The sequence below is a fragment of the Microtus pennsylvanicus genome, chromosome 5 (assembly GCF_037038515.1).
Source record: "Microtus pennsylvanicus isolate mMicPen1 chromosome 5, mMicPen1.hap1, whole genome shotgun sequence".
Taxonomy (NCBI): domain Eukaryota; kingdom Metazoa; phylum Chordata; class Mammalia; order Rodentia; family Cricetidae; genus Microtus; species Microtus pennsylvanicus.
The window spans coordinates 122,265,565-122,288,159 of NC_134583.1; the positions used below are offsets into that span (position 1 = coordinate 122,265,565).

The window sequence follows — 22,595 nt, forward strand, 5'->3', positions numbered from 1 at the left end:
TCTACTCCGGTCCTTTGAGGCTGAACCACAATTCGTACATCCTCTAGGAGTATTCTAAACTACTCTCATTTGTCTTCTGTCTGTTTACATATCATTTCTCTAGACAATAATCTCTAGCCCCAGTTAGGGACGCCCGAGACACTCAATTGCTTCTGAATGGCGAATGAAAAGATGATGGATCCACACCAAAGAACTTGTGGATACTGGACCCTTCCAGCCCTGCCTCGGAGTCTCCAGACAGCGTCCACACGGACAGCAGGTGGAGAGTCTCCAGCTACAGTGCCCCATGAAACTCATTTCCTACCTGCAGAGATTCACTCATGGGATAAATGATGCTGGCCAGTCTCTGCTCTGCACTTACTGTGAGGCCTTGGGTAAGTCACAGCCTCCCTGGGCTCCTGTCAGTCAAAAGGATGTGGTGCTTGCACTGCCTACTTCATTGCTTTGTCAGAACTAAATGAGATCATATAGGCTCAAGTACCCTGTAAAACGTTCAAGTAGGCTGTTGATTCTCCATGGTAAATACATGCCTGGCATTAGGGAGGCTCTGGGCTCAAGCCCCAGTATCAAAATAACCATTAAAAAATTACAAGTCAAATGAAGTCTTGTCACACAATCTTTGGGACTTGCAGCTTCAATGAGTAATTTTAATTCTGCAACTACATTAGGAAACAAAGTGCCACATGTAAACTTTCATGGCTCAGGCAGAACCTGGAACCAGACCAAGAGATCAGGAACTCTGCCCTGCTGGTGACTAAAGGCACGGGTGGGACGAGGCACCTGCTGTGTAAGCAGCAGGTAATGGCCCAGTGTTCCCGGCATCTGGGAGACTCAAGCTGACTGTTTGGTCAAGGGAAGTAGGGCGTTGCACTCCTAAATCATCTCAAGTCAGCAGAAATAAGAACCAGACATACACAACCCTCCCTTTGACTTCCGCTTCAAGTCAGGACGGCTGACAGCATCGCATGCCCCTTTTGGCAAGACAAACCCAACACAACACTTAAAGACTTTTTTCTTTTTAATTAGGAACCAGGGGAATGTGCTGCTATCCTCTGCAGCTGTCGAGAGCAGGCAGGTCGCCAGGTCCAGGATGTAGGTCATCAGAGGTACTGCGGTGGGCTTTGCTGAACTTGCTGAGGGCCCAGGAGGAAAGATGATGGTGGCGAGAACTAGTGTTAGCCAACCAGAGCCTGGAGAGAGCCTTCTCCCTCTCCTCCAGCTCCACTCGCGACTGGGTCGTGCCAGGAGACACAGAACGTGCTGGAGGGGGCGGGATGCAGCCGCGCTGTGGGACCCTGGTCCATTCGGTGTCCCTTCTTCACTTGCCTTCCCTCCACTCTTCTTGTCGCTTTGTGATTAGGTATTTGAAGAATTCATACACAGACCATGCGATGGCCGTGGAGGGGATCTGGTAAATTACTCTGGCCTGCACCCCTCGGAAGTAGGCAGTCACCCCGCCTACTTGATAAACCGTCCTGAAGGCACTAGCCATGCCTGTGATGTGTCCTGTAATGTTTGAGTTCAAAGCCAGGGATTCCTGGGTGTTGAGCAGTGTTTTGCAAACGTCCAGTGGGGTAGTGGCAGCGGCAGCTACTGCTCCTGCACAGGCTCCGGAGAGCACGTGGGAGCTGGGGTTGTACCGTCTCTGGGGGTTAAAGTGCTCCTGCAGGAACTCATAGGTCATGAAGTGAATGGCTTGAAAGGGAACATTCATGGTCAGCTGAGTCGTGTAGCTGCGGTAAAAGGCCCCGGCCCCTTCATTTTGCCACACTGCCCGTACACAGTCTGTCACTCGGTGGTACGGTGAGTTGTACATCTGCATCCTCTGCTTGACCACTGGGAGTGCCATCAGGAGCAGGAGGAGGAAAATGGGAACAGCAACCAGTCAGTGACACAGTATCCCGATTCAGGGTTCCCAGTCAGCAGATCAGCCAATAGAAAGGAAAGAGAATAAGGCTGAGGAAGTTTCCTGTAAACCTAAGAGTTTGTGTTTGTCTTATTACAGGGAAAAGGGTAGCCAGAGGGTTAGTAAGAAGAAGAAAAATGAACCCATTCTCAGTAGGATTTCTTTAAAGCCAAGCAATTAATACTCGGTATAGCTAGTTTATACCGAGTTTAGTAACCCCAGAGTCTCCGTGAAAAGACCTGGCCTGTCTGTCCTCACTATCTTAGCCTTTCCCAACAACAGTGACTCTGCAGTGAACTGAACACCAGTTCCATTCCTCAGGTATGAGTCTTAAAATTGAGGAGGAAGGAAAAATAAATGCTACCAAGAAGAAACTACAATTCTTATTCCAGAAGTGCTGGCTTCAGTTTCTAAATACTCCCTGTTCCGCTAGGCGGATAGCGTGGATTTCCTGTGCACCTCTAGCTAACCTTAGCCCTGTCCGTGCCACGGCCTTGCAGACTGAAGAAATGTGGCAGCTACGCCAGTCCTCACATCTGCGATCACCTCAACTCTCACAGGATGTTTCTGGAGAATTTCCCCCCACCTAAAAAGCTAATACCCTAGTAGCAAAGAAAGGGTTAAACTACATGGTTTAATCTTTCACCTCTGTCCACATTACAGTAAGAAATGTAATACTTTAAATTTTAAAATGTTAAAAATCTACCTTCTTTGAAAAAAATGAAATACTTTTATACAAATTAGAAAGATCAAATATACTATAAAGGAGACTTCTAGTAAAGCCCAGGACTAAGCCAACAGAGTCATCGCTTTTTCCAGGAAAGCCTCAAAGAGGAATTAAATCCCAAAGACTACGTTGATTCAGCCAGCGGCCACTCAAGCACAGAACATATGGAGGGCGCGCCCTCTAGTGGTATATCAAGATAAATGTGAGGACTCCCCACAAAAATTGTGTTCTGGTTTTCTTTGCAAGGTAGAAATAGAACCAGACACAAAGATGTAGCTGCCCAGAAGGATGGGTTAAAGAAATCGTTACCTTCCGCTGGATTCATGGCTGCATCGTGAAGTAATGTTGCCACACATCCGGCTGCACCTGCAAATAAGAAAACAACTGCCACATGTAAGGCCAAGAGGGCGAGCAGTGAGTGGCTGGGACAGCAGTGAGGAAAGGCATGTTAGGAGTCAGATCCCACTGCTCCTGAGCTCCTGCTCCCCGGAAGGACACACCCGAGCTTCAAAAGGCCATCACTGCCATTCCACCTCTGATGGGAAGGCCCAGAAGGGCAAAGATAACATCCCAGAAGTCTTCAGTACAGAGGATTCTAAGAAAAGCAGTCATGCCCTGGCAGGAGGCACATACACTTCTGGCAAGGCATGCCAGCACAGCCATGGCCCACCACCGAAGGGAGAATGGAGCCAGGCAGCCAGAGCCTTAGTCCAACCTGCTTCCTGCCCTGGGGAATGTAAACTGCCCAAGCTGTGTCTAAATATCGTTTGTCCACCCACACCTTCTCTTTCAGTCCTGAACTACTACACCCTGCTCTCCACATTCAACGTGGCTCTCAATCTTCGAACCCTTGGTTGCTATTTCTTTCTTTATTTCTACCCAAACTCTAAAACATCTGGATTCTCCAAACGGTCCCTTAACCCCACCCCCATTCACTTCATGCCCACAACGACACCAACTGCCTCTGATCAGGCGGGATCCTGAAAAGGTGGAGAGCTGGGTCGTATCATTAAGTCTTCCTTGAGAGGCAGGACAGCACCCAACTACCAAGAAACATACAGTGGGGTTGTTCAGTGTGTCTCCACATTACCAGGCACTAGAAGTGATGCCAGGGAGATGAGAGGAAAGTCAAGCTGGTAGGTAAGGGAGGATACTGTGACCTTTTGTTGAGGTGCCCCAAAGGAGGAGTGGGGTTGAAGCAGCCCGCTGTCCGAGCACATCAGGTTTGGAAGTCCCTCCCCTATAATCTGGCCTACCCCAGCCCAAAGCTGTAGCTCCAAACCATGCTGAGACTGGGAAGCACTGACAGCAGCAAAGCCCAGAGAGTTGGGAAAGTGGGGGACCAGCACAGGAAGGCTCAATACCATTGGCAATATGGCTATTGCCCCCTGGGTGGATTACATCACTCAATGTCTTTTTTAACTTTTCGTAGCAGGCAAAATAGAGGGCGTGGGCAGGCCCCGCGCCTGTTGCTGTGACATTCAGCCCCCGCATGGGCCTCCACAGGCCCTCTGTTCTTATAATTCTCCAGAGGGCCTCCAACACGTTTCGATAGCGGGCCGCTGGGTCAGGCTGTAGACTCTGCATCCGGGTCTGAAAGTACAGCAAAAAAGGCAAAGTCAGTGATTCCAACTTCTCGCCCGCCCTATCACACAGGCCCTGGACACCGGCAAGCCTGTGGGAGGGAGACTTTGCATCCAGCTTTTACTTCTTCCCACATCTATGACTCATCTTCCCAAGCCTTGGACCTTTCTTCCTCTTCTCATCCACAGCCAAAAAGCAGAACACCCTAAGAACATCCTTTGAGAACAGTGCCTCTTGGCAACAACCTGAACCTCCAAAATGATCCACTGCCCCAGCAATAAATACCAAATGTGAGATCCAAAAGTTGCCTTTGCACCTTGAGAAACTAAGGCCATGCTGAGAGATCGGGGCTGGCTAGGTGGTGCAGCAGTCAGAGATCAGGGCTGGCTAGGTGGCGCAGCAGTTCAGAGATGGGGCTGGCTAGGAGGCACAGCAGTTCAGAGCATGCACTATTCTTGCAGAGGGCCCGAGTTCAAGTCCCACACTGGGTGCTTCACAATCGCCTGTGACTCCAGCTCCAGGGGATCCACGCTCTTCTCTGGCCTCTCTGGTTTCTTGCACTCACATGCACACAGCCCACACACGCACACACACATAATGAAAAGTAAGCTAAACCTTCAAATTCCAATGTTTACTGTTGACACCACACTTGGTGCTTTATTTCTAAAGACAGGCCCTGACCCTGCTTCCTGACCACACAAACCCTGACTAATCAGAGGGTGGCTCACCTTCTGATATCTTTTCAGACATTTGGCTTTGGCTGCTGGGTCTGCACATTAAAGTCTTGGGAGAAACAGCATTCCCTATAGTGGTGTATTATTTGTCTTAAATAAATAAAGCTTGCCTAAAGATCAGAGCGCTTCAGACCAGGCAGTGGTGGCACACACCTTTAATCCTGGTAGCCACACTAGTCACCACAGAAGCAGGCGGTAGTGGTGCAGCCTTTAATCCCAGCACTAGAGAGGAATCTAAGATGGAGGAGACAGCTCTCAGCCTAGTCTAGTCCCGACAATTCCTGGAGGCAGGATCGCTCTTTCAGTCTGAGGATTTCTTAGAGGTCAGAGCTTTCTAGTGGCTGGCTGCTTTGCTTTTCTAATCTTCAGGTTGAACCCCAATATCTGTCTCTGGGTTTTTATTATTTGCGCTACAATTCCTAACAGCTGTCTCTCCTGGGAGAGAAGCCTGGACCCAAACTGTGGGGATGGGGAAACCAAACTAACCTTTAAAACTGAAGGACATTCCAACTTCTTGTCTAAATTGACTGGATCCTGCAATGGCCTTGGCAGATAAAACCAGTCTCTGAAATACAGCTCTTGAAGATGAATGGCTGGGATCAAAGTGTGGGGAGTGGACACTTGCAGAATATCCACAAAGTTTACTGAAATTTGGGAACCCAAGCCAGTGAGATGTCTCACTGGGTAAAGTCACTTGCCACCGAACCCCAACAACCTGAGTTCGATCCTTGGATTCCACATGGTGGAAGGAGTGGCCTTCTGACCTCCACAGGTGCGCTATAGAAAGATACACACACACATACACACATGTGCACGCGAGTGCACCACCCCCACGAAATGCTAAAAAGAAAAAAAAGGAAGGCTGGAGAGATGACAAAGGTACAGTGCTCTTTCAGAGGACCCACATTCAGCTCCCAGTTACCCATGCTGGGTGGTTCATAGCTGTAACTCCAGCTCAGGGAATCCAGTGCCTTCTTCTGGAATCCACGTGTACATACTCTCTCCCGACACAAACATATATTATATACAATTTAAAAATAATAAATCTTTAAGAAATTGAAAATCTACCTCATCAGACCGCCTCTGAAGTATGTCTTTACACAGAAATCTTTTGTCTGCTAACATTGCGAAGCTTAGGTAGCATGGGGCCTAACAGTGTAAAAGCAATGCCTGACTACTGGTAGACAGGAACCTCGAGGATCTGTTTGCTGGGTGAATCTCTTGTCACACAGACATGTCTACACCAGTTCAGGAAATAACAGCCAATGTGAGTCAACAGGGGCAACTGATGACCACCGACAGTTTAAACTCCTGTTTTATGCCAATCACTAGATTCAGTTTAGATTTAAAAGTCTGAATCCTCCTGATTCAAGTTAGCCAACTGGGATCCAAGAATAAGGCCTTTTCTCAAGACCACAAAACAGAGACTAACCAGATGAACAGGTCCTGGTTAGCCGCAAGCGATCCACATTCCTCTGGAGTTATTCTCTCCTGCCTGCTACTAACAAAACACAGCATGCTTAAAATGTCAATTACTAGCCTTTCAATCAGAAATATCACATCACCATATCACAATGGACATTCAGTTTTCAGTTCTCAAAACCACCTAAAAATACAACGTGTGCTTTGCTTAGAGGGTGTGATTTTAATCCGGGCCTGATGGCTTAAGAACACAAGCTTCCAGGAGTCTGTTTGAAACCAGTTTTCTGCAGGAGGACCCAGAAACCACAGTGTTCTGCTGGAGTTAAGGGCACATTTGGCAACCAGTGATGAAAGATTCTGGCCTCAGAGAACTCCTCATCCCCAAGAGGAAACCGGACTATGCGGAAGTTACTCCCAGCGTTTACAAGTGCATCTAACTCTAAGGCAATGACAGTTATGTGGTTATTATTCCTATGTGGAGGACCCAGGCAGAAAACAGTCCAAACACAACAACAAATATGGATGTCCACAGTTTGGAGCCAATAAACCCCCTTTCTGCGGAATGCTGAAATCGCTAGGAACATATGAAAAGCTGTAGTAAAAACACAATGCCAGTACCTAACACTGAGGAAAAGCTAAGTTAGCCCTGCGGTCGTGGCTCACACCATTAATCCCAACACTAGGAAGGCAGAGGCAGGTGGATTTCCTTGAGTTCGAGGCCAGCCTGGTCTACACAGTGAGTTCCAGGACAGCCAGGTCTATACAGACAAACCCTGTCTCAAAAAAACAAAAAACCATGGAGGGTGGGGGTTTAGATGTTTCGGTGCCGTCTGAGTTGGGGAGCCTGGCCTGCGAGCCAGTCTGTCACACATGCTCATTCTTAGCTATGTCACCCAACTGCTCTCACCACGAACCCACGCAGGGCTGGAAAGATGGCCCAGCAGTTAATAGCGCCTCCTCTTGCACAGGGGCACGGTGCAATCCCCAACACCAACATCCGCTCACAACCATCACTCCAGTCCCAGAGACTTCTCATCTCCATGCACACCAGGCACTCCCGTGACGCTCAGACACATATGCAGGTAAAACACTCATATACCTAAAGTAACAATCTAAAAATAACCATAGAAAATTGCCATGCTATGTGGATTTAAAAAAAACAAGACATAGAAAAACCATAATTTGCAAAGTACTATAAACGTAAGGGTTTGATTATTAAAAACATGATTCTAAAATATATTTGTTCATACTCGAGGCTTGACAGGTCATGGCAGCGTGGTATACGTCACTCGCGTGGGCACTAAGGAATCCAGTTAATTCTAAGGCAGCACTTGTGTGCTGACGGTGAGGGTTTCCTGGTCTATCGTAACGTGCGCCACACATTCAGATACCACACCCGAGGTTCTAGTCACGGGAGAACACACAGGTGTCACTCCAGCTGGCGTGGCTCTTCAGACCTGCTTTTGGGAAGCTACAAGGGAAGTTGATGAGTCAGACTGAATTCAAATCACGACTCTGCCACTTAGACTCTGTGACCTTTGACAAGTTACCTAACCGCTCTCTAAGCCTGTCTTCATCTATGAACTAGTAAGAGTGGTGTTAAGGACTTTACACAGGGCTGGGAATGCAAGAACATCTGGCATTTACTGATTGCTTAGTTATCGCTATGAGGTGTAAGAAAATAAAATACAAGTCAGAGATGACATTTCCTACCTTTCACTGGTGGCTGCACAGAGATAACCTTTCACACCAGAAGTCCAACAAAGGATTCTCTCTGCTCCTTTGCAGAAGGCAAAGTACTACGTGACATGTGCTTCACCGAGCAGAGCCCCAGACGATCCCTCGCACTGGAGAGGCAGCCAGAACTCTGAGAAGGGTTTTGCCGCCTTGGGGTTTGGAGCCTGTCCCTAAGATAAAGTCTGACACTTGCCTCTGAGGCCTAGAGAAGGAAACTGATTTATCTGGATTTCCAAAGCTCCCTATTATGACCATGGAAATTGCAGGCTTGATAACCATGGTCTAGCAAGGCTGTGTTGACTTCCCGGGGTCCTTCCCAAGGATATTTTAAGTCAACTTGACCCTGATAAGTGGCTAGGGATACACAGGCCTGCATGCCAAGAGACAACGTCAGCATTCATTTGCAAGCACTTTGGTGTCCCTTAGGCTCCAACACTGACACCTACCTGTCTCTAGTCTAAGGCTCTGGTTGGTCTGCTCTTCCTCTTTACCATCCATGGAAAAGCCTCCAGAGGACAAAGGAACTGGTAAGTCCTTTCTAATAGAAGGGATTTGAGGTACAGTCACACCTGCACAACAAGATTAAACCGTGGGATGCTAACTCATACCAGGCTACCTGTTTAATTTCCAGCATTAAGAGCAAGGAGAAATGATTCTTCTAAGATAAGCCGGACTTTGCATTTTTGAAGACTCTTGGGCATTTGTCCTTCAAAACAAACAACACATTCTTTAGTACAGGGTTTAGAGGTAAGACTGTACTGTCAATTCTTTAAAATACAAATCCTACAACATATTCAGGTGGTTAAGAACTAATAATCAAACAGTTAACCTTGGTAGGCTAGACATAGTTTACTGGTTATGCAACACCTTTGGAACTCCCTTCTCCTGTGTCTCACCAATTTACAGGCCTTAGAAGTAAATCAGGGATTTTTGTGTGCCAGAGAGAGCAGGCAGTATGGCCCAGTCTGATGAGCCATATTTGACTCTGGGTGGTCTTGTCATAGGACAAAGATGTGCCCCCACTAAGGATAGTCTAGAGGCATTTCTTTTGTTTGTTTCTTATTCTGTGACAGGGTTTCTCTATGTGCCCCTAGCTGTCCTATAGACCGGGCCAGCCTCAAACTCGGAGATCCTTCTGCCTTTGCCTCCCAAGTGCTGAGACTGAAGGAGTAGACCAAACCACCTAGTTCTAGAAGCACTTCCGACAATGAAACAACCAAAGCAGCATTATAGAGTAAGAAGACCGTCTCCCGACTGTCAAATTGATAGGTAGTAGTAACGTTGTCTCTCCTTTCTGTGTTCATGTGGGTACGTGTAAGTTTGTGTTTGTGTGTGTGGAAGGGGGAAGAGACCCACTTTGGGGATCTTCTCAACCACTTTCCACCTCGTTGTTTATTGACACAGGGCCTTACTACACAGCCCATGTTAGCCTCAAACTCACAGATCTACCTCCTCTGCCTCCAGAGTGCTGGAATTAAAGACATGTACCACCACACTGGGCCAGCTTATTATCTTTAGGCACAGGTCTCTTACAAGCTGGAACTCACGAATTTGGCTACACAGGCTACCTGGTGAGCGCCAAGGAACTGCCTGTCTCTACTTTTCCAACACCAGGGTTACAGATGTACGCCACCATGCCTAGATTTTTATGTGGGTGCTAGCAGGCACTTTACTGACTGAGCCAACTCCCCAATCCCAGTAGTAACATTTTTAAGTTGGTCATATTATCACAATGTATTTTCCATCCCATTAAATAATTTTCACTGCTTTCTCTGATCTGTTTTCCATTTGATACTTATCCTGAAACACAGCACCCCAGACTGTGCTTGCAGTTAAGAGAGAGAGGGGTTATAGGGACGTGGTGGTGCACATCTTCAATCCCAGCACTTGGGAGGTAGAGGCAGGAGGCTCTCTATGAGCTCAAGGCTACCCTGGTCTACAGATTGAGGACAGGCTCCAAAGCTACACAGAGAAAGCCTGTCTCGAAAAACAAATGAGAGAGAGAGGTTATTCTGCAACTCCGCAGCAAGAATTTACTAACTTTGGATATGTTAGTAAAACGTTCATAGCATTCATTAACTCAAGACATCCACTCTACAGTCTTCTTCCTAAATGTCTGAATTATTTCTATGTATTCATTTTATAACTGTTATCTCATTAGTTATTTCTCTCACACAAGCTTTATTATTTCTTTTAAGAATAGACACAGCAAGTTGTTTGGAAAAAGCTCCTACCCAAAGAGTAAGCGGTGAGTCTAGTTCACGGTCTAATCCTGTTGACAAGACATTTAAGACGCTAATGGTCACCTCAGTCAGGTGCACGGAAGCACAGTTTTCAGTGGGTCCAGCTTGTTAGGAGTTATCCTGTAACGCGGAGACACAGGGAGCACTTTCTCCACTTCCTCACCACAACGCGGCACGAGCACTTTCCCTATTTCCTCACCCACTTTACCAATGAAATTGTAAGATAGTACTGAAACCAGAAGCAAGCAGAATCAACTGATCTTTGCAGGGCTAAAGTTGTTCATGATGAAACACACATCAGAGAATGGACAGAGTATTGCCTGTATTAACTGATGTCAAGAAAGCACGGTTCTCATCAGCAATCTCAACAACCCCCTCAAAGTTACTTCCCCTTCAGTTTAGATGTCACCTTTAGTAGCTGGCACCTCTACTACAGAAAAAGTCTAAGAACAGTAAAGAAAACTGTTTCCATCTTCACCCAGGCCTCTTCGGACTTGTATGTCCATTACCATCCTGCTTGGTTGTGGATCTAATTGGCTTTAGGTTCAACAACGATCGTATCCTGATAATCTCATTCTATTTTCTCCACGTTGACATCTCCTTTCTAACATCGCCACACTTCCCTTCTGGCAGTTTCCCTTTTTGTCTAATTCAGGTGCCCAAAGAAACAGACTATCAGTTTCAGCTCTGTTGTGCACGGGTGAGCGCAATTTTTACGTTCAGGAAATAGACAGGCTATCAATCTTGCTTCACAGAGAAACCGAAACCTTTTCCTTAGCATGCCCTTTCCCATATCCATTCCAGTCTGGAGCTCTCACTTCTGACTGCACAATGATTCTCAACCACTCACGGGTTAAGATTGAATACGTACTTTTATCTAGCTGAGAGATCCCAGATTCCGGTTCCTGCCCCGTCACTTTTAAGGGAAGACGCAGCAAGGAGCTTGTAAAAGCGCCGACCCATAGGAAGCCAAGCCATCAGATCGAGTTCACGGTCTGATTCCATGCCAGCTGGTTTTACCTTAATCGAGTTGTAGACTTACCTGCGCTTCGGGATCCCCCATCCCACCCCATTCCTGCTTAGTCCCAGGCAGGATCAGGTCTTTGGCTGACAAGATTTTTGCTCCGAGTCTCGATTCAGATCTCACTGACCGTTAGAAATAAGTCCTGGTTCCTGACTTAGCTCAACTCCCAGCCAAGACTTTGCTTGCACGGAGTATCGGTTCAAATCGTGCGTAGAAGTAGGAGCCAGGAAGGAACCCATAGGCTCTGGGTCTCAGTCGGGATTCTGGCTCTAAACACGGCTCAGGGTCGGGTCAGCCCCAGGTCGGGTTCGCAGCCCGGTCCAGGTCTCACCTTGACGCAGTCGACCGGGTACATCACGCAATGCTCCAGGATCCCTGCCACGGCGCCGGCCACCATGTGCGTGGTGACAGTGGCTCCAGCCGGCAGCGCCTCGTATTCCGGGCCGGACTCCGGATCCTGCCGTACTGGGGGCTGACAGGCCCCCGCCTCCCCGCCGCCGGCCCCCCGGCCCACGCCCCGCTGCAGCCACCCGTCCAGCAGCGCAGACTCCCCGGGGCTCCGCCCGGGCCCAGCAGCCGGTCCTCCCGCCACACCGCCTGCACTCCGTCCCTCCAACTCCATCCACTCGGGCCAGCCGCGGCGCCCAGCCGCGCCGCTGCCGCCGCCACTACTGCCGCCGCCTCCCGGCCCCGTTGCGTCCGCCTCAGGCGCGGCCCAGAGAGCCCGGGGCCTCCGGCTCCCGCTTGGCCCCGCGGGCACGCCCCCCAGACAGCCATTGGTGCAGACCTTAACGTGTCCCCACCCTCATTTTACGGAGTAAAATTCTATTTGTGGTATTCGCCAGTTGGCTTGTCATTCCTCACGTAGATCCCACCCCTTCCCCTTTGATCTTGGAAGCTTCTTGTTTATTGGCCACTGATTGGCGGACTTGGCCGATCGGCCCGCCCCTGGCGTTTCGAGGGCGGGAGAAACGTAAAGCTGAATTTTGATAGGCTCAACCGCTCTGGCTACTTTGGCGGCGGCCATTGGCCCGGGCCACTTCGTTCTTCCATTGGCTCTGGAGAGAAGCGCCGGGAGGACGGGGACCGGCTCCGGGCTGCAGCAGCCGGGCTCCGCGGGGCGGCAAGCGCGGCTGCCCGGATCGCCGGGAAGAGGGGGCGGTGCCAGGCCTTCAAGGTCAAACCGCTGCCGGCTGCCGTTACGACGCGTGCTCCGGCGTGCACCGAGTGTCGGGTAGCACGGCACCCACTGTTCCCGCGGGATCTCAGGCGGGGGCGGAGTCGGCCAGGACCCCGCGTCCCCTGGCACTGCCTGACCCGCCGCTAGGGGAGGGCGGCGGCGAGCCTCCGGTCGCTCGGCTGGGACCTCCCACCTAAAGCGCCCAGGGAACCCTGCCGTGGGTGGACGGAGGAGTTCTCACTGGGTGGGCTCTGCGCGGGGAATGGTGACGGCGAAATGGGGCGGGATGATTCAGAGGCGACGACAGGTGGTCAGGGGCTTGCGCAGCGGTGCAACTGCAGATGCTCCGAAGTTCAGCTTGTCCTGACTCTGAGAAACTTGAGCATCTTCTCCCCGAGCTGACTCGCTGATGAACCCCACTGGCTGAGCTGCTGAGCTGGATCTTGAGAATCGATCCTACGGTATCAGTCCTTGGGACCACCGCAGGGCCACCACATTGAGCAGACGCAGGCACCGAAGCGACTCTAGAGCCTCAGCCTCTCCTGAGGAGCGCGGGGCCATCTTCCGCTGATACTGCCGGCTTCCTCAGGCTCCTTTTCGCGGCGGCGTGTTTGCACACGCTTCCCCAGTTTCAAGCTCTGCCTTTACAACCTATTTTAATGAGATGGTGGCGCAATTGCAAACTTTTCCATCTTTTCATAGCGTTTCCTTAGAACCACAGGAGGGTTTTCCATTTCCTCTTGTAAGTTTAACCCTTCTGTGGGTCCCAGCTCTTTGGCCGTGGTTTCTAACTTTTGGATCGTGATCTTTTGGGAAAATCCCCAAACACACATAATACTGCATTTCATTTCGGATTTCAGCGTGGAGGAGATTTCATTAATCTCAAGAACTCTTCCCTACAGCTTATTCAGTCTTTACTGTTGTTATCCCATTCTTGAAAGTTCAGAACTTAACATCCCCACCCCCACCCCAAGCTGGCATTGTACGTGGCTTATCAGTAGAGAATAAAACGAGACAGATTTCACTGTCAGAAAGGTGAGACTTGTGAGTGGTGGCCCAACCATAAGAACTGTGGCAATCGACCACACGGATGAGGTGGCTTTTTAGTCTGAAACTGCAGAGGAAACTGCCTAAGACATATAGAAGAGAGTTTCAAGAGACTCTGCTGTTCTTCATGGAATCTCCTAAAACTTCATGGGGAGCTGGAGAGGCGGCTCAGCCATTAAGGCTGCTTGTTGCAGCCATGGGTGATGGAGAATGCCTTTAATCTCAGCTCTCCGGAAGCAGGTGGATCTGCCTGGTCTACAGAGTGAGTTCAAGAATAGACAAGGCTACACAGAAAATCTGTCTCAAAAAAAAAAAAATTAAAAACACTTGTTGCAGAGGTCCGGTTTGGTTCTCGGGATCCATATGGTGTGGTTCCCAACCTTCCATAACCCCAGTTCCAGGGAATCGAGCGCTGTCCCCTTGCACAGTAGGCGTGCACATGCGGCACATACAGACACATGTGTACGTCTAATGACAACAGGCATCCTTTTCCTGGAAAGCAGCGTGGAAGCAAGGCAGTGCTTTCCTTCTCTTGTTTCTCAGTCAGTTTTTCTACCTTTACAAAGGAAAGAGCTCACCTCACCTCACCTACCCTTCACCTTGCTAATTCACTTCCAGGCACAGAAAACCCTCCCACTTGTCAAGGGGTCCTGATGTTGGCAAGTTTTCCCTGCCTTACAGTTGTAGACCTCATGTCCTTCCTGGTTTAAATCTATTCCTGGTAAGGACTAATTACATCCTTTGGCCTTATTAGACATGCCTCTCCCCTGGCCGTGTGTGTGTGTGTGTGTGTGTTCTACAGTGGAGCAGTGGGTTTTTAACCTATTCCAAGCCCTGACTGCTTTCAAGGGATATGTTACTATATTCCCTGAGATCAAAGCAAAAAACTGTAATATGAAACATGGTGACTGTAGTGATACTTCATTTGTATTTTAATAACTAAAGCTTGCCTGGAGTTCAGAGGGTAAAACAGCCACACTGATCAGCCTCACAGACCAGGCAGTGCAGTGGTGACACACACCTTTAATCCCAGTAGCCATGATAGTTTGCCATAGAAACAGGCGGTAGTGGTGCACACCTTTAATCCCAGCCCTAGAGAGGAAGATAAAATGAGAGGGGACGGCTCTTCTGCACAGTCTCATTCTGAGATTCCTGAAGGCAGGATCACCATTTTGGACGGAGGTAGAGAGAGGTAAGAGCCAGTGGCTGATTGTTTTGCTTTTCTGACCTTCAGGTTGAACCCCAATTTCTGTCTCTGGGTTTTTATTAATCGTGCCATAGGTGGTGATGTCTAATTTCATTCAGGTAAGAGCTGTGTCTTACCTATTTATTCTGGGACTAGGATATTCAAGATTTACACTTTTTAATTTTTGTGCTGGGAGCTAAGAATGTACTGCAAAGGCAGTGCCCTGCTATTCAAAATAAACAATAAAATCTGAATGACACTCCCTGTGGTGCACAGAAATACATGCAGGTATTTAATACACATTAAATTTTTTTTGAAAAAAGTCCAAGTGAACTTGTGTCTTACATTGTTTGATACCTAAGTTGTGACAACATTTTTATTTTCCTTTGTCAAAGGCTGTGACACTTTATACCCAATACAATGGCTTTAATAAAAATACAAGCACCAAGGCATAGCATAAATCTTTTTTTTTTTTTTTTGATTTTTCGAGACAGGGTTTCTCCGTAGCTTTTGGTTCCTGTCCTGGAACTAGCTCTTGTAGACCAGGCTGGCCTCGAACTCACAGAGATCCGCCTGCCTCTGCCTCCCGAGTGCTGGGATTAAAGGCGTGCGCCACCACCGCCCGGCTATGACATAAATCTTTATTCCTAGCACTTGGGAGGCTTAGGCGGGAGGATTTCCAGTTTGAGGCCAACCTGGATCCACATAGATTCTGCCTCCAAAACCAAACAGAAAACCATAATCGCGGCTGAAAACATTAACCTTTGCTGAGGGTATGGAGAAACCGGAATTCTCACGCACTGATGATGGGAATATGCAGGCCGCTGTTTCAGCTTGGTGGGTCCTCAAACGTTTAAACTGGGGCTGGTGAGACGGCTCAGGGAGGAAGGGTGCCTGCTGCTCAAGCCTGACAACCTGAATTTCATCCTGGAACCCAGGATGATGGGATGAGAGAACCGACTCCTCTAAGTTGTCCCCTGACCTCCAGACACAGTTAAACAGAACTGCTGTGTGACCCAGTAAGTTCACTCCCGGATCCAGTTCCCGGAGGAAAGTAGGAGGTAAGTGCACACCAGTTAGTCCCACAGCAGGCAAAAGTCCGCCAGTGGAAGAACGGGTATGTGTGTTTTTGTACTTTGTAGTATGCTTTGACTACAATTTAGCTTTGGAAGGAAACCAGTACATACTGATACTATATTCGTTATATTGTGAACAAACCTTGAAAACTCTGTTTAATGAAGGAAGACAGAAGCAAAAGCACTTGGAATTCCACTTATGTGAAATATTCGGAGTAGGTAGCAATATCCCAGGCTCAAACAAACTGAGGAAAACTACTCATTTTGTTCGTTGTGTTTAGTAGGGAGTCTCTCTCCCCACCTCTCTCGTATGTCTGTCTGTCTGTCTCTTTCTCCCTGCACACTTCAAACTAAGCTGGAACAGACACAGAGAGTTTGGCACGGAAAACGAATGTTTCTTTTTGTTCAGCACAAATCTTTTCGCTCGCATTTCTAGCATCTGCATTGCATTGACTAAATGTTGTAAGTTCTGTAAATAGGTTTCCCCAGACAACTGCAGATTTGCTAAATCTTAACAGTCATCCACGTCCTTCTTTTCTCTGTTCATTCCTACAAAGACGATAAACTTACTGTGGTTTTGGTTTCTGTGGTGCTGGACACTGAAACCAGAGTTTTATGCATGCAGACAAGTTCTCTCAGCATGAGCCTCTCCCCTCCTCAGCTTTTTTACTTTGAGACAAGGTCTCCCTAAGTCTCCCAGGCTGGCCTCAAACCCATCTTGTAGTCAAGGCAGGCCTTGAACGTGTGATCCTCTGGTTGCAGTCCCCCAAGTGGCTGTGGTTATAGGGGCTGTAAGACCAGGGCTGGATAGTCCATAGTTTATTACACAGTATGAACACAGCCTACTTCCTCTCTAGATGAAGTTTGTAACAAACCGACAAAACTGAATTAGAATGAGGAAGGAAGGAAGAGAAGGAAGAGCTCTATCTAACTCACTCCATCCTATTTTTGTCCTGACTCCCCATCAGGAAATGAGAGCAAAGAAGACAGCACAAGGTTCCCTTACTAGAGCTCAGCTTCAGTTTCTTCCACACTGTGGTGATAATTCTGACAGCTGCCCTTGTGTGACAGAACTTTCCTAGGAAGCCGGAACATATAGGTCTACTCATCCCAGATAAGGAGCCCATGACAGCCAAGCACAGACAACAACAAAGTCCAACCTGGTGAACCGTGAGCTTTAATTGAGATTACTTACAGGAATATGGATGAGAGGTTATCTATAGGATCAGAAATGGCTCAAAGGTAGCTGCATCATCAAAGCCCATCCCAGTGTGGGTGACAGCTCACAAAAGCTGGGGACCTGGAGCACACCGCACAGCCTGCAGGAAGCTCAGCAGGTTGGACAGTATTTTTTCCAGGTGCCTCGTTTGGTCTAAACTTCTTCCAGGCAGCAGGTGGAACTTCTCAGAGTCTTCTTTGAAACTTTTGAGATTCTTCTTTGCCACTCAGCTTCACTTGGTCTGGGAGGAAACTTAGCTTTTCTTGTTTACTTTAACAGGGAGGGGCCTACTGAGTTTGGTAAGTTTCAGGGACTTCCTGAAACTTTTTTGAGTTGTTTACCTTTTTGCTTAAGGAGTTTTGGGGATTTTCTATAGGATAGAATGTTTCGATATTCAGGAAACTGTTACACAGCAGGTATTATGATGAGAGTTAAATTAGAAAAAGAAAGAATGTTAGCCAGTGGTGGTGGCTCAGGCCTTTAATCCCAACACTCTGGTAGACTAGAGGTAGGCAGATCTTTGTTCAAGGCCAGCCTGGTCTATAAAGTGAGTTCTAAGATAGCCCAGGCTACACAGAGGAACCCTATCTCAAAACAAAAGCAAACAAACAATGCCCCCAAATAAAACAAAACAAAAAAAAAACAAGAAAAGAAAAAAAAATGTTCCATGCTTAGTATTCTATTAGGCATAAAGTTAGAACTCAACAAATGTTGCTTGCTATTAATACTTTAGTGGTTTTGTGGGGTGGCTTATACCTTTCTAATCCCTGTACTCAAGAGACAGAAGCAAGAGCATCTTTGAGTTCAAGGCTGACCTGGTCTACAGAGTAAGTTCCAGGACAGCCAAGGCTACACAGAGAAACCCTGTTTCAAAAAAAAAAAAATGCTATTACTATTATTTACTTTTCCTTTATAAATGTCTGTGAACCATTGCAGAAATACATGACATCATATTACCTCCTCCCAAACAACAAACTGAAATGTCCTTTGCTTGTCCTGTTTTTCGTCTGTTTATTTGTTTTGGCTTTTTTTTGTTAGTTTGACACAACCAAGAGTTACTTGAGGAAGGTGTCTCTTTTACCTAGCTGATGTGATGATCGGATCCAGGGCCATGCACATGCTAGGCAAGTACTCTACGGCTGAGCCCCCAGCATATTGCACCCACATCTAGGCTCCTACTTATCCATACCCCTCTTCCTTTTAATTTTTTGTGTTTTTTTTTCTTTTCTTTTTTTTTTGGAGACAGGGCTTTTTTGTGTCGTCCTGAGTGTCCTGGAACTAGCTCTGTTGACCAGGCTAGCTTCAAACTCATAGAGATCCACCTGCCTCTGCCTCCTTCAGTCCCTGTCCTGGGAATAAAGACAAGCTGCACCACCACCAGCTCTTTTAATTCTCTTAATGAGTCAACTTTTGACCTCTTAAACTTTCTCGTCTTTATAGATTACCCAGGACAAACTAGCACCTACAGGGCAGATATTCCAGGTGTGACCGTGTAAACTTGCAATTTTAACACTTTGGAGGCTGGGGCGGTAGGATCTGAGTTCAAGGGCAGCCTAAACTGATAACAGGAGCCTATGGGGGTGGCTGGATCATGGTGGTGATGGTGGTAGTAGGGAGAGAAATTTAGACTTCTACATCATCAACTCCAGTTACACCAGAACAGGTAAAATAGGAAGCTTATCCCCACAGTTACAAATTGTCCAGAACTACTCTTGGATTAATTGGCTCAACTCAAGAGTTACCCATTCGACGCCAGTTATTCATATTCATGCTCAGGCCTGACCTAAGTGGCCAAGAAAGATGAGAGAGGCAGAGGGGCCAGGGAGGAGGCATGAGCAGCAGTCTTGTGAGAAATAGACATCCATACATTACAATGATAATAACCTATTATGAAGGGCTTATAGGTACTCCCAATGTGTACATTTCCTTTAAGCCTGTGTGGTTGTATATGGGTTATCTGCTGTTCAGTGACGAATTACCACAAAACTTAGTGGCTTAAAACAATAAACATTTATTATCTCTGTGGTGGGGAATCCGATACAGTTGCCTGGGATTACAGATAGCTGAAGACTTGCCAGGATGGCAGAAGTATCTCTCCAATGGCTGCCTCACTTGACTGGCAAGCTGATGCCGGTTATTGACAGGTGGCGTCAGTTCCTTTCCACTCTGGCCTCTCCAGGGGGCTGCTTGAGTGTCTCTATGACATAGTAGTGAGGGTACCACATTCTTGGCAAATTATGGTATCATTCTCAGCTACAGAGTAAGTTCCAGGCCAACCTGGACTACATAAGTAGACACTATGACATCACCATTGAGTATTATCAAACACTTTAATCTCTGTCAGTTTTAGTTGATGATGCTATCAAGGATTTAGGAGTTTTTGTACATTTCTATTCTGTTATTCCCAGGCCTGTGCTGCAGCAGTACCAAGCATTTTATCCTTAAGGTTATGACCAAAGACTGGGTTTCACTAGCTGAGGCTGGCCTCAAACTCTCTATGTACCCCAGGCTGGCCTTAAACTACTGTTTCTGCTTTCCAAGTGCTAGGATTATAGGTGTGTTCCAAAATGTCTGGTTTATCATGTTTTTGAACTATTGCCATTTTAATTATATATATACATATATATGTATATATATTATGGTGATATTTCATTGTAGTTTTAGTTTGGATTTTATCAATGATTAATGTTGAAACTGACTTCTTGTGCTGCGTGAGTCTTTTATGGTATAGTGTTTAAATACTTTCCATTTATATTTGGAAAATTTTCTTATTTAGTTTTAAGAATTCTTTTTATATCACTATACAAGTCCTTTATTAAATACATGTTTTACAAATATCACCCCTGTAGTGTGTAGCTTATCTTTTATTTTCCTAGTAAAAATCCTTAAAGAGTAGGTCTTATTTTAATAAAGACTGTGGTGGTTAGAATAGGAACGGCCCCCATAGACTCATGTGTTTGATGCTTGGCCCATAGGGAGTGGCATTATTAGGAGTTGTGGCCTTGTTGGAGGAACTGTGTCACCATGGATGCCCACTTTAAAGTCTCAGATCAAGATGTAGAATTCTCAGCTCCTTCTCCAGCACCATATCTGCCTGTGATGACGAATTAGGTTGGTACAGTAAATCACCACACCAGCTCAAGAATAAGTTATGGCCGGGCGGTGGTGGCAGACGCCTTTAATCCCAGCACTCGGGAGGCAGAGGCAGGCAGATCTCTGTGAGTTCGAGACCAGCCTGGTCTCCAAGAGCTTGGTTCCAGGACAGGCTCCAAAACCACAGAGAAACCCTGTCTCAAAAAAAAAAAAAAAAGAATAACAGTTATTTTTTTAATAGTTGAAAAGGGGAAACTCACAAGAGTGAAAAGTCAGAAATCCAATTGGTCCGGCAGACACCGCGCAGAGAGAAAGCGCGCCTGTGTCCTGCCAGTTTTGCTATCTGGGCTACAGGCAGCCACACCTTAAGTAGATGTGATTGGTTGAGAATTTTCCCATCATCTCCCTCATTTGTCTAAACAAGATCGATCCAAACCCATTATAACTATATACAATAGGAACAGATGCCAAATATAAAATTACAAACAATAAACAATATTAAGCAAGGAATGCATAACGAAAGTTTTACTAAACATTTTGTTTTAAGGAGTCTAACTATTGTATTGAAATTAAGCTTGGCTAAATCATGAGGAAGGTAACTATAATTATCTAATCTTCAGCTCCATCAAAGATCTGAGAAGGGAAACAATATTACTTGAGTAAACAGGAAGTGCAATTGAAAAACTTTCAAAATGTGCACCATGACAGAGACAACTGACTACCTGGGCAATCACCCAAAGTCTCATTTGCGATGTTGAGGCAACCAAGTTTGGCTAAGGCCTAGCATAACTGACATACCATTTTCAAAGGCAAGAAACTTTTTAAAACTATCTTACCCTGTCTTGGCAGAATATGACAGCCCTGTTTTATCCATTCACGGATACTCGGTATCTCTGTCAGTGGTTGAGGTACGGGCATTTCTTTGCCCAACGGCCGAGAAGAAAGGCTCCAGGTAGAGTGTCTTTGGTGCTTAACATTCTCTCGGGAATAGATCGGTGTTGCCAGGAGCAATTGTGTTTCATTACCATGGAACTTTAGGTTAGATTAAAGGCCGTTTTTTACAGCTCTTTGAAGAGGTTAAAGATTATACTATCTATACTGAATATAATTTCTACGTATCTAAAGAACCTGATTAGCCTAATTATAAATATGAGAAACATAGATGACTATTGATCTATAATTTTTAATACCTATCTAACTTAAAGACTAAGACAATTAACAACTGTGCAATAAATGAGGACAATGACCTTTAAATGTATCTTGATCAGAGGTAGTAATGTACAGTGCAATATGGTAAATATATTATCAATACATAAACAATGGTTTAAACAGAGGTAGAAGCATACATGCATATGATATTCAATATAATTTAACTTTGTATCAATATACAAGAATCAATACCAATATAACTGTCTAAAAACAATAACACACAAATACTCCCATCAGGGGTCTGGCGCTTGTGGTGGCTGCCAGGAGTGGGGCACTGGGCGGGGGGAGCAGAGCCAAGGGAAGCCGAGGGAGCACGGGGACCCCAGAGTGCAAGAGTGGTGGGCAGAGGGGGTGTTCTATGTCCGCGGCCGCGGTGCATGCAAACGGTGCTGGGCACATGGAACTGTAGTGGCTCCACGTTTGGGCACCAAGTGTTGACGAATTAGGTTGGTACGGCAAATAACCAGACTAGCTCAAGAATAACAGTTATGTTTTTAATAGTTAAAAGGGGGGCCGGGCAGTGGTGGTGCACGCCTTTAATCCCAGCACTCGGGAGGCAGAGGCAGGAGGATCTCTGTGAGTTCGAGGCCAGCCTGGTCTACAAGAGCTAGTTCCAGGACAGGAACCAAAAGCCACGGAGAAACCCTGTCTCGAAAAGTCAAAAAAAAAAGTTAAAAGGGGGAAACTCACGCTACAAGAATGGGAGGTCCGAAATCTAATGGTCCTGGGGGAACCGTGCAGAGAGAGAGCACGCGCCTGTGTCCTGCCAGCTATCTGGGCTACAAGTAGCCACGCCCTCACTAGATGTGATTGGTTGATAGTTTTCCCATCATGCCTCTGTGAATCAGCCCCAATGAAATATTTTTCCCTTATAAGAGTTGCTGTGAGGGGGCTGGAGAGATGGCTCAGAGGTTAAGAGCATTGCCTGCTCTTCCAAAGGTCCTGAGTTCAATTCCCGGCAACCACATGGTAGCTCACAATCATCTGTAATGAGGTCTGGTGCCCTCTTCTGGCCTACAGACGTACACACAGACAGAATATTGTATGCATAAGTAAATAAATGTTTTAAAAAAAGAAAAGAGTTGCTGTGGTCATGGTGACTCTCCACAGCAATAGAAACCTAACTAAGACAAAGACCACATCTATTGTCGAGCTTGCTTTTATTTTCAAGTGTTAAGGAGTTCTCCAGGCCTAAGGCCTGGAAACAG

At 46.8% G+C, this 22,595-nt stretch overlaps 1 protein-coding gene across 5 annotated transcripts; it reads right to left on the reverse strand.

Annotated features, from left to right (window-relative positions):
* Positions 1-1,000: 1,000 nt before the first annotated feature.
* Positions 1,001-12,131, reverse strand: Slc25a28 (solute carrier family 25 member 28). Of its 5 annotated transcripts, none has more exons than XM_075974139.1 (4): positions 11,709-12,131; positions 3,890-4,226; positions 2,943-2,999; positions 1,001-1,836 (listed from the first exon to the last, which is right to left on the reverse strand). In XM_075974139.1, exons 1-4 carry the CDS (start codon positions 11,997-11,999, stop codon positions 1,319-1,321), a joined length of 1,203 nt encoding a protein of 400 aa, XP_075830254.1. In that variant the 5' UTR covers positions 12,000-12,131; the 3' UTR covers positions 1,001-1,318. The 5 variants fall into 5 exon arrangements, with proteins under 5 accessions (XP_075830254.1, XP_075830255.1, XP_075830256.1 ...); XM_075974140.1 differs by having other exon boundaries at positions 3,998-4,226; positions 11,709-12,130; XM_075974141.1 differs by lacking the exon at positions 11,709-12,131 and adding an exon at positions 11,396-11,691.
* Positions 12,132-22,595: the final 10,464 nt, after the last annotated feature.

Coding starts and splice junctions, on each gene's coding strand:
- Slc25a28 (XM_075974139.1), bottom strand. CDS start 11,999: ATGGAGTTGGAGGGACGGAGTGCAGGCGGTGTGGCGGGAGGACCGGCT. Junction 4,227..11,708: donor ACCCGGTCGACTGCGTCAAG/GTGAGACCTGGA, acceptor CTGTACTTTCAG/ACCCGGATGCAGAGTCTACA. Junction 1,837..2,942: donor AGCCATGAATCCAGCGGAAG/GTAACGATTTCT, acceptor TGGCACTCCCAG/TGGTCAAGCAGAGGATGCAG.